Source organism: Apodemus sylvaticus, chromosome 4 (genome assembly GCF_947179515.1).
Source record: "Apodemus sylvaticus chromosome 4, mApoSyl1.1, whole genome shotgun sequence".
Classification (NCBI taxonomy): Eukaryota; Metazoa; Chordata; class Mammalia; order Rodentia; family Muridae; genus Apodemus; species Apodemus sylvaticus.
The window spans coordinates 80,020,730-80,034,170 of NC_067475.1; the positions used below are offsets into that span (position 1 = coordinate 80,020,730).

The following is a 13,441-nucleotide window of genomic DNA, read 5'->3' on the forward strand; positions in this document are numbered from 1 at the left end:
TATCTTCCCATTCCTTTGAGGTTGCTGTAAGGGAATTTCCCAGGGAGAAACGACTCCTGTCGTTGAACTGTATTCTGGGAATAGTCAACCGATCAGAACAATGTGGGCAAAGGGACCACAACGCCAGCAACACCACTGCAGGGCAGACACGCACTTTCCCTCACACCAGACCTTCTGGCATCTGGTTACCACCTTCCTACCTCTTCCTTCAGTTTCAACAAGCAGTACTTTGTGTTTACAGTATCATCTGCCTTTCATTCCCACAATCCTGCCCTGCTGCCACCCGGACCGGCAATATTCGGAGGGAATAACTATCAGCTAGGAAACCGACTGTGCCTCACCATTCCTGGGTTACCTGAACAGTGTCCATGCCCTTCACAGGTTTATGCTGACAGACCCGTATCATCTTAAAGCATGTTCATAGTTAAGGCTCGACTTAAGAAAACAGTAAGACAACCAGACACAACAGAAAAACATCTTCAACGGTGCTATCCTGCTCCTCATAAAACGTGCTCAGTCACGCTTGGTTTGGGAAACCAAGCCAACAATGGAAAAAGAAAAATGAAGACCATTTCTGTCATTTTTGTTTTTAAAGGCATTGGGTTACTTCCTCCTGCCCTCCTCTTTCTTCCCTGATCAAGAGTTTACAACTCCTCATGGCTTTTTGAGAGGTGAAGGTGAGAGTCCAAGGACCTCGCAGCCAGGCTGCCTTCCCACCTCAACTGTGAGGCTGAGGGGCCAGGGGTGGGGGTCTTCTGTGCCCTCCCTGCCCAGTATAACTGGCGGTTCACTCACATGTCTTGAAAATATTTTCTAAAAAAAAAGCTGGGGGGAGCCAAATGTGTGTCACCTTCCCCCCAGGGAGAGAAAGAGAGAGTGCATGCGTGGGAGAGAGAGAGAGAGAGAGAGAGAGAGAGAGAGAGAGAGAGAGAGAGAGAGAGAGAGATTGTGTGTGTCCTTACTTTAGTGAGGGACAAGGGGAAGAGTGGAGAGAACACACCATCTGAACGCCCCTCCATTTCAGTAAGACTGCAATGAACTTTTTCTCTCCTGAAATAAATACTCAGGTAACAGGCTTAGTACTGTTCTTACCACCTAACCTTCCAGCCCTCCCTTCCTCCCTTCCTCCCTTCCTCCCTCCCTCCCTCTCTCCCTCTCCCTCTCCCTCTCTCTCTCTCTCTCTCAGCGCAGTGTCCCACTGTGGGCTTTCTGTATAAATATAATAGGAACGACTATAGAGCCTGACCTGTAACGGGACTACAGTGTGGGCCTACGGGGCTTGTCAGGCAGCATGAGGGACAGGAAACGGGCTCCTTCCCCAGAGTTCATAGCCTCCCTATGTCCTACGCACCAAGAAAGAAAGTGTTCACACCCCACTTATTCTACAACACAAGATACTCGTCCCTTCCCCGACAGAAAGTCCAAGTCCACGCCCCAGAATTATCAAACCAGCTTAGCCCCACCTCCCGCCCCAGAATCTTGCTACATAAATATGTATTTTTGATTGTAATATGGACAGCGTCCCTCCCACTGTGGTCCTAAGCATCTGCAGCAGCAGCGGCAGCCGCGGCCAGGCCCTGGGGCCCCGCCCCATTCCACAGGCACTTGCCCGGCTTGTTGAGCTCCCGCGCTTCAGGGTCATCATTCCACCGCCTCTTCAGCCGAAGCTTAGGGGGCATCAGGGCGTCTTCTTTCTTCTCGGGTACCCCGGGCTCCCTGGCAGCCTTGTCCTCACTGTCTTCAGTCACCTCGAGGGGCTCGTCACTGGGGATGCTAACGGATATAGACGGCCAGGTGGGTGAGGGGTGGGCAAATACTGTGCCTTTCCCCTCTTCTATGGTCCTGGTCTGCACGGTGTCCACTTCCTGGGCCTGTTCCTCCTTTTCCTGGGTTGACTGCCTGAGGCCGTCAGGATCCTTCTCAGTGGCCGGCTCTACCTTAATCCGAGAGGGAATAGGAGTGCTGGCAGGCACTGAGCCACGGGTGGCCTCCTCACTGCTCTCTGCCCTCTCGCGGTTCTTGCGTCCAGCAGGTGGGGGCTGCAGCTTGATGGAGAACTGGGAAGGCTCCTCAGGATGCATTTGGCACTGCAGCGGTGGGACCATGAGCCCTGGGTAACGGGGAAAAGTCCGGGGACTCAGATGGTAGTTGAACACAGAACAGGCTTGAGAATGAAGGTAGTGTTTCATTTCCTCTGGGTTGAAGGAGAAGCAACTGCTGCTGGTAAAGGGGCTCAGGCCCGGCGAGGGACTATAGGAGAACATGGTGGGAGTCAGGGACAGGGCTGGTGAAATGGGGACATTAAGGACCCCTCCACGGCCAGGGACTGGAGAGATAGCGAAAGGACTGTGAGGGTCTGGGTACATTGCTGGCCGGGTGAAGAGAGGAAGCATTATGTCAGGCTTGCGTTTCTGGTGGCCGATTGCTCCTCCACCAAGAGCATTTCGAGAGGGCATGAAATCCATGCTCCGGTGCCAGTCAGAGGCTGAGCCATCTTCCAGGTCCGAAGGCTCCACTTTTCTATCAGCGGTACCACCTGACTCAGGACAAGAAGCCCTCAGGGAGCTGGCAGAGAACCGCCCTGGCTGCACATCACCAGTAGGAGAATGGGTGTCTAGAGGTGGAAAATGGAACCGGGAAGAGGCGGTTGGCACTGGTGGTGCACTCTGAGGAACCACACCTGTGACAGAAGAAAAGCAAAGAAGTCAGCACTGGTCAGTCACCTGGTCACTGCCTATCACTGCCTGCTTACACTGGCTAAGTACACGTGCTCAGTGACAACAGGAAATAAACCTACCTAGTTTGAGTCTTTCTCAAAACTACTGTTCAGGCTGGGTGTGGAAGTACAGACTTGCAATCCCAGCACTTGGGCTGAGGGTTCAAGGACAGTAGCTCAGCTTTTCCATTCAGCCTGGCTTCTTACCTTACTGTCGCGTGGTGGTCCTGCTGCCCACACATCACATCATCCATCTGTGAGCAATGCTCACAGGCTGCCTGTTATTTAAAATTATATCCCAATGGGTCCCAGAGCCTCTGCCTGGCAACTCTATCGTGTGTGTGTGTGTGTGCACCACCTATTTCTGTTCCCAACTTCATGAGTAAGGTTTTTCTCACCATCATAATTTTGGCTGTGCTTATAAAGCAAGTAAACCCAGCAGCAACACAGCCAAACAAAACGCATGCACGTAGTTGCACTGAAAGCCCAGATTCTACCTCACATAAATGGGCAGGGTCCTACTTCAGTGAAAGAGAGTTGTGATAGACAATCATTATCTCCTAGTCTTTCTGTATCTATAGTCCAACGTGTTCTCAAGCACTGAGAAGGATGGGAGAAAATTCACCACCTAAAGTTTCCTCTCCCAAGTCAGACTGCTGGCAGGTGTGATGGCTCATGCTTATAATTCCAGTACTTGGGAGACTTAGGCAGGGAAGTCACTGTGATGTGAGGATAGGATGGATCAAAACACCAAGTTTAACCACCAAATTCCAAACTCTAAGAAGAAAATACCGCCGTATCATATTAACTTGAAAAGCTCATAAATTCTCAACTTCCCCTAAAAGCCCTAAATGAAGGTGTAAGAAAGCTGCTACCTAAAAATTAAAAAAAAAAAAAAAAAAAAGAAAAAAAAGAAAGCTGCTACCTGCCCTTTCAGGGGTGCCCTAGAAGTTCCTGGGAGGAACCAGTGGCTGCTAACATGATGATGTCCAAAGAATTCTTCATACATGACGGAGAGATAAAAGGAAATGGGGAGGAGGAACAGTCAAAGTTTGGTGGTGCAGGAGAAAAGACAATGCATAAGGTATAGTGTCAGGACTGTTGTTCTGACAGACGCTGCCAGACAACAGTTGATCCCGGGCGTAACTCCTGAGCAGGCCACTGGGTGGGAGACTGTGGCTGTCTTGGTGCCCATGGTTGAGTGAAACCTGCCAGGGACAGTTCTCCTGTAGGCCTTGTTTTAAAGGCTCTTTAATTATTAAGATTAATACCTAGGAGAATTAGACACATGACCTTGCATACAATTTGAACAGAGCCAAGCTGGGTCCAAGCTGGATCTCTTCCTTAGTTTACAGCAACTAAGAGTCCATTATTTTTATTATTTTGACTCTTGACTTATTAAGTCTTATCTAAAGGTTGTAAAAGTGGCTCAGTGGTTAAGAGCACCTGCTGCTCCTGAAGAGGACCCACATGCTGCTGACAACCATCTGTAACTCCAGTTTCAGGAGATCCAAAATCTGGATCTTCTGGATTCCAAGGGCACTGTACACACGAGGTACAAGTACATACATGCATACAGGCAAAACATAGAGACATAAATTAAAAAAAAAATAGAAGAAGTTGTTAGTTAAAAGTGAAAAATAATGTGTTTATAATCCGAAATGCAGAATATAAGCTACAAGGAGAATGTGGAGAGAGAAAGGAAGTCCTGTTTCCTAAGTAAGTGAGAGGTGCTGGCTTAAGTCGAGTCAGTTCTGTTTTTATTTTTAATGGCGTCTACTCTAGTTTTTATATACACACTGCACACCTGTATGGAGGAATAGCAGTTATTTCCAAATGCACTTCCACGGGGAAGAGGAAGGTAGGACGAGGGTGAAGAGTGGACAGTGGCTGCTGATTCACGGAAAGTCCCCCACTTTTGTGCATGATATACTGAGGTGTCAAATCTACGGCTCTCTCTGAAAAACAAGCGAGCGAGCAAGCAAACACCCTCCTGTAAAACGTGTGGGTGGGCACTTGAAAGAAGAGCGCCTCTGGCAGCCCCAGGGACCAGGCTCAGAAAGCGGAACCTTAGCTCTTGAATCTTCTACCTTGTAACTAGTGTAACTGATACGCTGGAGCTTTTGGTACTCCCTCTGTAAACAGTGCAAACAGTAAGTCCTCTGCATAGGTTCGAACCCCATCCTTCCCATGTATCTCTGAAAATAAAATGGCCTTTCTGGCCCTGTTTTCTTAAGTAGGAAATAGTAAGACCAATTTGAGAAATGGTTAGTATCTGTGAGGCTTCGGGACACACCTGTGCTATTAACACGACATGTGTTGTTAAAATATTACTGCCAGGCGGTGGTGGTGCACGCCTGTAATCCCAGCACTCTGGGAGGCAGAGGCAGGAGGATTTCTGAGTTCGAGGCCAGCCTGGTCTACAGAGTGAGTTCCAGGACAGCCAGGGCTACACAGAGAAACCCTGTCTCGAAAAAACCAAATCCAAAAAAACCAAAAACCAAAAACAATAAATAAATAAATAAATAAATAAATAAATAAATAAATAAAACAAACTTACTTGTTTTTTTTGTTCTATACAGTGTTGGCTGGCCTAGAACTTGCTACTAACAGAGGTCCACCTGCCTGTCTTCCAAGTGCCTTCATCATCATCACGAGCCACTGTGTCTAGCTTAATTTTAATGGTTCAAAAAACAAATCAAAATTCAGAGTTTTAAATCTAAGAAAATTTAAATACAGTTTACATACGGGCCATGTTATATATATTACTAGATTAACACTGAATTTCCTGGGTGAGTGGCAATGTTATTGCAGCTATGGAAAAGAACATCCTTGTTTCTGGGAGAAAAGCCATGGCACCTGCATGCTAATCTCTAGATACCGAAAGTATCTGCAAACAGAGATAAAGCACACGTGGCAATGTTGTTAGCCACCAGCCATCATGGGGAGGGTACGCCAATGCTCTGTTCTCCACTCAGTTCTCCATTAGGTTGCAAGTTTTCCAAAGTAAGTATTAAAAATCAGGGTGGTGGCAGAGAGGCAAATTTAAGAGACAGGTTTAGCTTGCCCTGTCCCCACCTACTGAGAGTTAACTACTTTAAACCAGTATCTTCTCTCTCTTTGCAATGTTTTGTAGGCAAATATACATATGTAAGTATAAAAGAGCATAAAGAATAAAATGTTTGCATTTACCAGCATAAACCCCTATGCCTGGCTTAATTTTTAATGTTCCCAGAAAAAATCAAAATTCAATAATTTTAAAAATTTAAATACCTGTTTATATTTGGGCCATATTATATTTGATGTACTCATATAATAAGTATATATACTACATGTATATAATAAGATACTGCACACAGGTATACCTTCTTGAGACAGAAACTCATCATACAGCCAATGTTGACCTCAAACTCTTAATCCCCTTGCCTCAGCCTTCTAAGTGCTGGGGTTGCAAGTGTGTACCACAAGGCTTAGTTCCTACAAGTATCACACTACCACTCAAATAGTGAATACTCTACCCTAAAGTGTCTTTGGGGGAGTCTGGAGACATGGTCTTAGAGTAGCACAGGTTATAGTTTATGTCAATTGCCAAACAGCTCAGGGTGACCTTGAACGCCGGACCCTTGGACCTCTTGTTTCTTCAGTGCCAAAATTACAAACTTGCTCTACCATGCTCAACTCTACCTTAAATTATTAACAATGAATAGAACAAATGTGGAGCGAAAGCAATATCCACACTGATAAAGGTTCTGTAGTATTTGGTTTTGTATTTGGCCATATTTTTGTACTTAAAACAGAAAGACTAGAATAGTTCCATACATCAGCCAACAACAGGGAGGATCTCTAGCCTTCAGGGTCTGTCAAGGGGACTTACTAACACACCCTCTATTTCCCATCACACAAACCTAGAATCTTATCTCTCAGCCAGGCTCCTAAGCTCTTAGAGGAAGAGAACTTCCCCAAACTCCTTTGTTTTCTTTAGGGATTAGCACTTACACTAACGCACGGGCAAGTAAGTCCTAATCATGAGAAAGGTGCGGGATATGTTATCCAAAAGCATGATTTTAATAGTGGGATGAAGGACTGAACCTATTTCTGTCTTTGGCTCTGCTGTCTTCATCCTTAATTTTGTCCTCTGTATAGTAGTATCATCATATATTTTACTAGGCATAGAGGAATTCACTAAACCAAACCAAAGGACCTCTACTAAGTAGATGTTTAATAAAGTCATTTTCCTTCATCAACATTATGCTAATTTTAAACTTGGTCTATATGGGCAAAAGTTCTCTGTCAACAAATGATTCTGGTTCTTTGGTGTTATCTATACCAAGAAACCAACTGCTCAAAGGGACAGCTCACTGTTTTATTTTCCCGGGATTATTTTTTTTTTCTTTTTTTGTACTGACTGTTGAACCCACAGCCTTATACATGCCAGGCAAGTGCTGTTCTGAGTTATGGCCACCCCAGGACTTTTGATTATCATCTTGAACCCTTTTAAGATCACTGGTGGTTTAATAGCTTTTGGTATAACAGGTATGCCAGACCACTAACTACTGTTAGGCCTGCAGACCAGAACTTCTACAGAATCAGAGGCCATAATTCCTTGCCTTGGAAAATCATATTACTTCTAGGTCAGTTGGATATTTTATTCAAGTTGTCTAAATGGTTGAACTTCTGGGCTTTCGATTGATGAAAAGGGATCAAAGAACAAGCCCGACGTTTCCAGAGCTGGAGTGCAAGGGTATGAGGAGCAACACTGCTTCAAGACTGATGGCTGTCTGTCTGCGGTCCTACTGTCTAGAGGCTCACAGGGAAGAAGCCAGAGTGAGAAACAGAGGAAACAAGATTCCAGGGGCTAGAACAGCGCTTGATTTCCTAATGCAGCTCCCTTAGGCACAGGGAAAGAAAACAGGTTGTAATTAGAGGTGCATTCCAACCCCCACCCCCAAATGCATGCCCCAGGGACAGGAGGGAGCGGTTACTGGAGAGAGGAACTTCAGCGAGAGCAGTCGAGCTAAAGCTGCCCTAACCTGTTAGGTGTAGTAATTACCCATCCACAGACATCTGAGTATTAGATTCTCCTAGCCACACCCTCCTCTAGTTTTTAAGTTTCTGCCAACCTCAGAGGACTTTCATTCAAAATCATCATGTTTTCTCTGCACAGAATGCCACAGAGAACAAAGATAAGATTGGTCAAGAAGGTCCTTGACACCTGCAATCCTAGCGCTAGGATGATAAGGCGGAGGACTGCTCCAGGCCAGGTTGACAGCAGAGCAAAGTTCAAGACCATCTGATTACAGAGTGAGACCTGTCTCAAGTGTCACAAGAAGCAACTCCGGAGCAGGTGGATACTTTATCATCTTTTAATGCTGCCCCCCAACCGAACAAAAAAAAAAAAACCCAAAAAACCCCAAAGCAAAAAGCAAACTCTAATCTCACAATCAACAACATCTCACACTTTTATAAGTGGCTGTGTCTTTATCGAGCGGCAGGCGAAGAGGCTGTGAGCTGTGATGCAATACTGTGACCTGGACAGGGAAAGCCTGCTTGCAGCCCTGAGCCCTGCACTGAGGAGCGGAGTTTCGAGCTGCTGCGCATCAGGGCCTCACTAGGCCTTTCACTGTGAACGCGTCAACTTCCCCTTCTCTGATCAAGGATGCTGTGGTTTTGATGACACTCACGTGATAAGGGAGGGCATGTAGTTTCATAGAAAATCGGAAACGTTTATAGAAACAGGTTCACAGCTATGAAACAGCCATTGGGCAAGGTGTTAAAACAGCCTTGAACTTAAAACTCAACATAAACCTATGGACTCATTCCCCAAAAGGAGTTTAGTTGCTATCCTGGAGCCCGAGAATAGTCCATATAAAAGGGAAGAAGAGAAACTGAAGAAGCCTAAGAGAGCCCCGCACAGCCCACTACCCTCAGCTGAGTAAGGCCTTGAGGTAGCCCAAGGCATCCCATCACTGCACAGTTTCTAAAAATCTCCTTACACGGGGAGTGTCTCAGATTTGGGGTTTTGAAAATTCTTGTAGCATTCACAACCCACCCTCCACCACAGGCTTGCATCTTACCACTGGAGCGGATGTTGATAAACGGGTAATTGGGCATCACCAGCTTGTTGAAGTTAAACTTGTAAGTGAACCTTTTCCCTTTTGTTTTATGAAGGATCCTCTTGTTGTAATAGTATCTACAAAGGAAGGACACATGTTCAGCATTTGCTACACTTGAGTAATTACTAAGATCAATCCTGGCTCTAAGCATTGCTTACAGAAACCTCCAGCAATCCTTTGGCCTTGGGGACCCAAGAGCTCACTTTTCCCTTCTAGTGTCAGCTCAGCTGTAGTCGCTGGCCAGGCCTTCACATCCCTGGTGATCCAAACACCTTCTCGGTTCTAACCACTCACTGTCTCATTTCTCTACAGTTTCGATCTATAGTCCACTTCCTTCCTGCTCCACTGTGAATAACTAACTGTGCAGTTTCTTTCTGTCTTACCCAGGTTGGGTCAGACATTCAGGGGGACTTCATGGGGTCAGTCAGGAGCCCAAGCGCAAGGAAGAAACAACCTGTTTTACGGCAGCAAGTGGGACCCGGCATGAGCTGGAGGCCATCAGCAGCCTGGGCTGCTGCACCTTTAATGTGGCACACATAGGATGTGGGAGGCTCCGGCGAAGATTTCACTGCACAGATTTTACACTTACACTGCTGAGAATGGAATCTGTGACCTGGCTTCTATTAAGTAACAGATATCATAAACTACCTGCTGGCCCCTTGAGGACTAAAGAGTTATAAAGTTTTAAAGGTGATAGAGAAGAGAAAATGTGGGAACTTAAGAGTGTTTGTTCTTTGGACATGCTGTGGCAACCCAGATGGACCACGGAGGCTGCGGGTCTGGTGCGTGAGCAGCTGGGCTCAGAGGCACTCGGCGAGCCTCCTGCCATTTTCAGGTTTTCCCTTCTCGCTTTGTCTACAGAAGAGCCTACAGCAAAGAAATGGTAGGAATTTCCCAACAGGGAAGTCTACACTAATCCTCTGGATTATCAGTGAGTCCGAGTCCATGTTTCGCCATGTATTCTTACCCACTACAAAGCAGAACCAGCGGTCAGGAGCCAGTGCCAGCCACGCTGGAACTCCCGCCCACCCCCTTTACCTCTTGTGCCACTCAGACCAACACCTCTTTACTCACACATTCGAGTCACACACCACTCACTAGGTGCAGTCCTTCATCACCTGATAGCTTTCCAGATAACAGTCCCAGAACCACGTACTTCCCTTCCAACTCTGTCCAAGCCACACACCTGGGGCTTGCTCCTCTCACCTGAGGGCCCGGCTCAGCTTGTCATAGTTCATCTGCGGTTTACACTTCCTGCGGCCCCAGAGGCGAGCCACTTCGTCGGGGTCCTTGATGACAAACTCCCCGTACTCTCCCTGCTGCCAGGCGATGACATGTCGGAACTCTTCCTTCTGCAGCAGTTCCAGGATGAAGTGCCACAGCTGGATCTGCCGGGAGCCTGGCGATGACTCTGCTTTGTAGGCCCAATCCGGAAACTGATACCCTTACGTGGGAAAAGGGCAAGATCAAAGCAGCTAGGAGTTAGGTACAAACACGCCAGTACCCCCACCTCCACATTCCACCGCTCACAATCTCTAGAGTACTTGGCAAACACACCCTTCCAGTCAGCTAGGCTCACCATGAAGAGGCGAGGAAAGGATGGAGAAAGTACCCATACTTGTGGCAATCACTGAGATCTTTTCTTTTTTGGTTTTTTGGATTTGGATTTTTGGAGACAGGGTTTCTCTGTATAGCCCTGGCTGTCCTGGAACTCACTCTGTAGACCTCGAACTCAGAAATCCGCCTGCCTCTGCCTCCCAGAGTGCTGGGATTACAGGCATGTGCTGCCGGCACTGGGATCTAATACAAGTTGGGCAGCAGTGCCTAGATACCCTAATCCATTACCTTTCCATAGATACCTACTTTACAGGACTGGTCTAAAAGGAATAAAGAAGAAAGATAAACTAATGTTTTAGGGACATATGGCAGAAAGCACTTTATCCCCAGACATTAAAACATGCAACAAACGTGTGTGGGCTGCATGAGCTATATGTTTATTCATAGGAAACAAGCCTTCAGCCGATCCTACCAAGATCTACAGGGCCATGAGGCCTTCAGTCCTGGTCTAGCATTTGTCAGCTAAGCCCAAGCAGAAGAACAGGAAGCACCAAGGGTCATTCCAGATTTATCAGAGATGAAGAACTTCTGCTCACCTCCACCTCCTTCTGGCTTTTCCACGATGCTACAGCCTGCTTTCATTTTCGCCCTCCTGCTGAGAGACAAGTCACTATTATTTTGAGATGTTATGAGTTATCTAATTAAGGCTTATGGGGGCTGCAGTTCCCCACCCCCATCCTTCTTTTTGCCTTTACTTTTTTTTCAAAGCCTTCTTTTGCCTTTTCAAACATGTCACCTCTAAAGTAGTAATCCTCATGTCATCAAATGATGGTCCTCAGGTCATCAGCCTCAAAAGCCATAATTATCTCTCACCTGACCTTAGCCACAAAGTGTAAACACTGTCCTTAATATTTGCTTTCTTCCTTGTGACCAACCAACCCTCCAACATCAGAGAGGAAAGGGAAGAGTGAAACAAGTCCAAAACGGCAGCAAAAGCAAGCCACACAGTTTGTTTTTTGTTCATAGACAAGCCCAGATGCCAACATACAGAAGCCTGAACTCATGCAGACACACCAACTTAAAGTGTGTGTGTGTGTGTGTAAAATCCAAATCCCCTACTCAAAAAGGTTCATCTGATTCTATCTGTTTCCTGAATTGTGTGAGGAGAAGGACATCTTCCAGTAAGAAACTGGGCTTACCTTCCAACAATATTGAGATATAGAAGGTAAACATGCCCTGAGTACAGCCACTCTATACAAGAAACAGGTCACTTTCCTAAAATTTCATGAAAAAAAAATGTAATGCCATCTATTTAACAAGGAAATGAAAAGGATAGAGTAGGTTCTTCAGATCTCCTGGCCGGTGGAGGAAGGCATCTTGCTAGGATCTGAATTCATTCCACGCAGATTTATAGTTCCTCAATAAATTTCCCGTTCCTAGCAGCAGACAGCTTTGTGTCAATCCTTCAGCAAAGAGGAGGAAAGGGTGAGACTGCCGAGAGAAGGCCGAGAAGGACGGAGGAGGAGAGACCTACCTGACTTATTACCCTGCAGGGTGGACAGCCCTCGGCACAGACAAGAGCAGGTTCTGAGCAAGCACAGGTGCTTCAGAGGCCCCAGGGTGGGGTGGGACGAATTCCTAATCTTGGAAATTTCGTCTAACCTAGAATTCCTCTAGGTGTTCTGCATTTTCTTTCCGGACAAATATATTAGGGGGAACAGTAAGTTTCAGCCCATGACAACCCTCGGGATCAAGGAGCTGATAAATGGCTCAAGGAAAAGAGGCAACAGACAGACAGTGGCACACACAGGATATACACAAGCTAACAAGGCACCAGGGCTGGGCAGAGCTTCCTCTCCCATTTCCGTGATGATGGGGTTGAAGAAACACCGATTTCTCTCCAAGGCTCCGGGAAACTGTCCGGGACTAACTCCTACACTGCGCTGTCGGATCGCAGGGCCTTTTCCCTGCTCCGGGACACCCTTCAGCCCGGTGTCTGCGGGCTCGCGCAGGGCGACGCCCGAGCCGGACACCCCCTTCTCGATCCTCCGGCCCCCGACATGCCCATCAAGCCCCTCGGAGCCCGCAGGCGCGTCTGCAGGTGTTCGTGACTCCCCGAGGGCGCTCGGTCACCCTCCCGGCCTGCGGCGGGGCTCGGCGCTCCCGCCCGTCCGCAGCGGCTTCCACGGCCGCCCTCATCCGCGTCCCTTCGGTCCTGGCCGCGCGGGCCGCGACCGCCGACGCCAGCCTCACCTCTCCGGCGCCGTCGGTCTCCACTCGGGCTCCTCCGCGGCAGCTCGGACTCCTCCTCATCCACCCAGAAGGAAGTGACTCCGCGGCGGCTTTCGTCACTTCCACTCTGGGCCAGGGTGGGAGGGGGCGGTGTCGTGAGCGGCACCGCTTCCGCCCAGAAGGTACCGGTGCCCCTCCGCGGCTCGGAGGCCGCGGGGCTGGAACCGTATGCAGAAGGCGGGCTCGTCCGCACTGACCGGACCACAGAAGCTTCAGAGGCACGCGCGGCGTTGGCCTTTCCTCCCTGAGCAGCCCTGGAGAGGATGGTGTTTCCTTGCACGGTTCCATTTTAGTCCTGATCTGCCTCGTCCAAGTGTTACAGCGTGCACGACTTTGCCATTCAAACACCGCCCCCATCCCTTTCCCTTTGCCTTTTGTTCCCGATTAAGCAATTACAATTTTGTCCGAAACAAATTTTGTTTAAGAGTTAGTGATAAGGGGTGTGAAATCAGTTTCCATAATTCCAAATGGTTCCCAACCCTCGTTCCAATCTAGAGGCATAGTTGGGACCAGTAAAGGTTAAGCGAATGAGAGTAAAAAGTCGTGGAAAGTGGAGGAGGTGAAGATGAGAGAATTGAAGTCTTCATCAAGCTCATAGCTACTGCTTTGTGCAATCACAACCTTTCCCCCCCTGTGAACGACACAGAACATGGAAGTATTATCATTATCTGTTTCAAAGGTTGGCTTCTAGTTTTCGATCCGCCTATTAGCACCTTCCCAGGCTGGCCAATGAATTTGTAATCATCCTGTGCTGTACTAGGAT

At 47.6% G+C, this 13,441-nt stretch overlaps 1 protein-coding gene across 2 annotated transcripts; it reads right to left on the bottom strand.

Moving 5' to 3' along the window:
- Positions 1-908: 908 nt before the first annotated feature.
- On the bottom strand, positions 909-12,717 carry LOC127683177 (ETS translocation variant 3). Of its 2 annotated transcripts, none has more exons than XM_052180212.1 (5): positions 12,640-12,717; positions 10,983-11,038; positions 10,036-10,273; positions 8,791-8,906; positions 909-2,680 (listed from the first exon to the last, which is right to left on the bottom strand). In XM_052180212.1, exons 2-5 carry the CDS (start codon positions 11,026-11,028, stop codon positions 1,539-1,541), a joined length of 1,542 nt encoding a protein of 513 aa, XP_052036172.1. In that variant the 5' UTR covers positions 11,029-11,038; positions 12,640-12,717; the 3' UTR covers positions 909-1,538. The 2 variants fall into 2 exon arrangements, with proteins under 2 accessions (XP_052036172.1, XP_052036171.1); XM_052180211.1 differs by having other exon boundaries at positions 10,983-11,041.
- Between the last annotated feature and the right edge of the window lie 724 nt (positions 12,718-13,441).

Bases quoted from the DNA above. Each gene is read 5' to 3' on its own strand.
- LOC127683177 (XM_052180212.1), bottom strand. From the start codon at position 11,028: ATGAAAGCAGGCTGTAGCATCGTGGAAAAGCCAGAAGGAGGTGGAG. The intron at 8,907-10,035 runs GTGAGAGGAGCA...CTTCCTTTGTAG, and splicing joins AAGCTGAGCCGGGCCCTCAG to ATACTATTACAACAAGAGGA. The intron at 2,681-8,790 runs GTAAGATGCAAG...CTTCTGTCACAG, and splicing joins TATCAACATCCGCTCCAGTG to GTGTGGTTCCTCAGAGTGCA.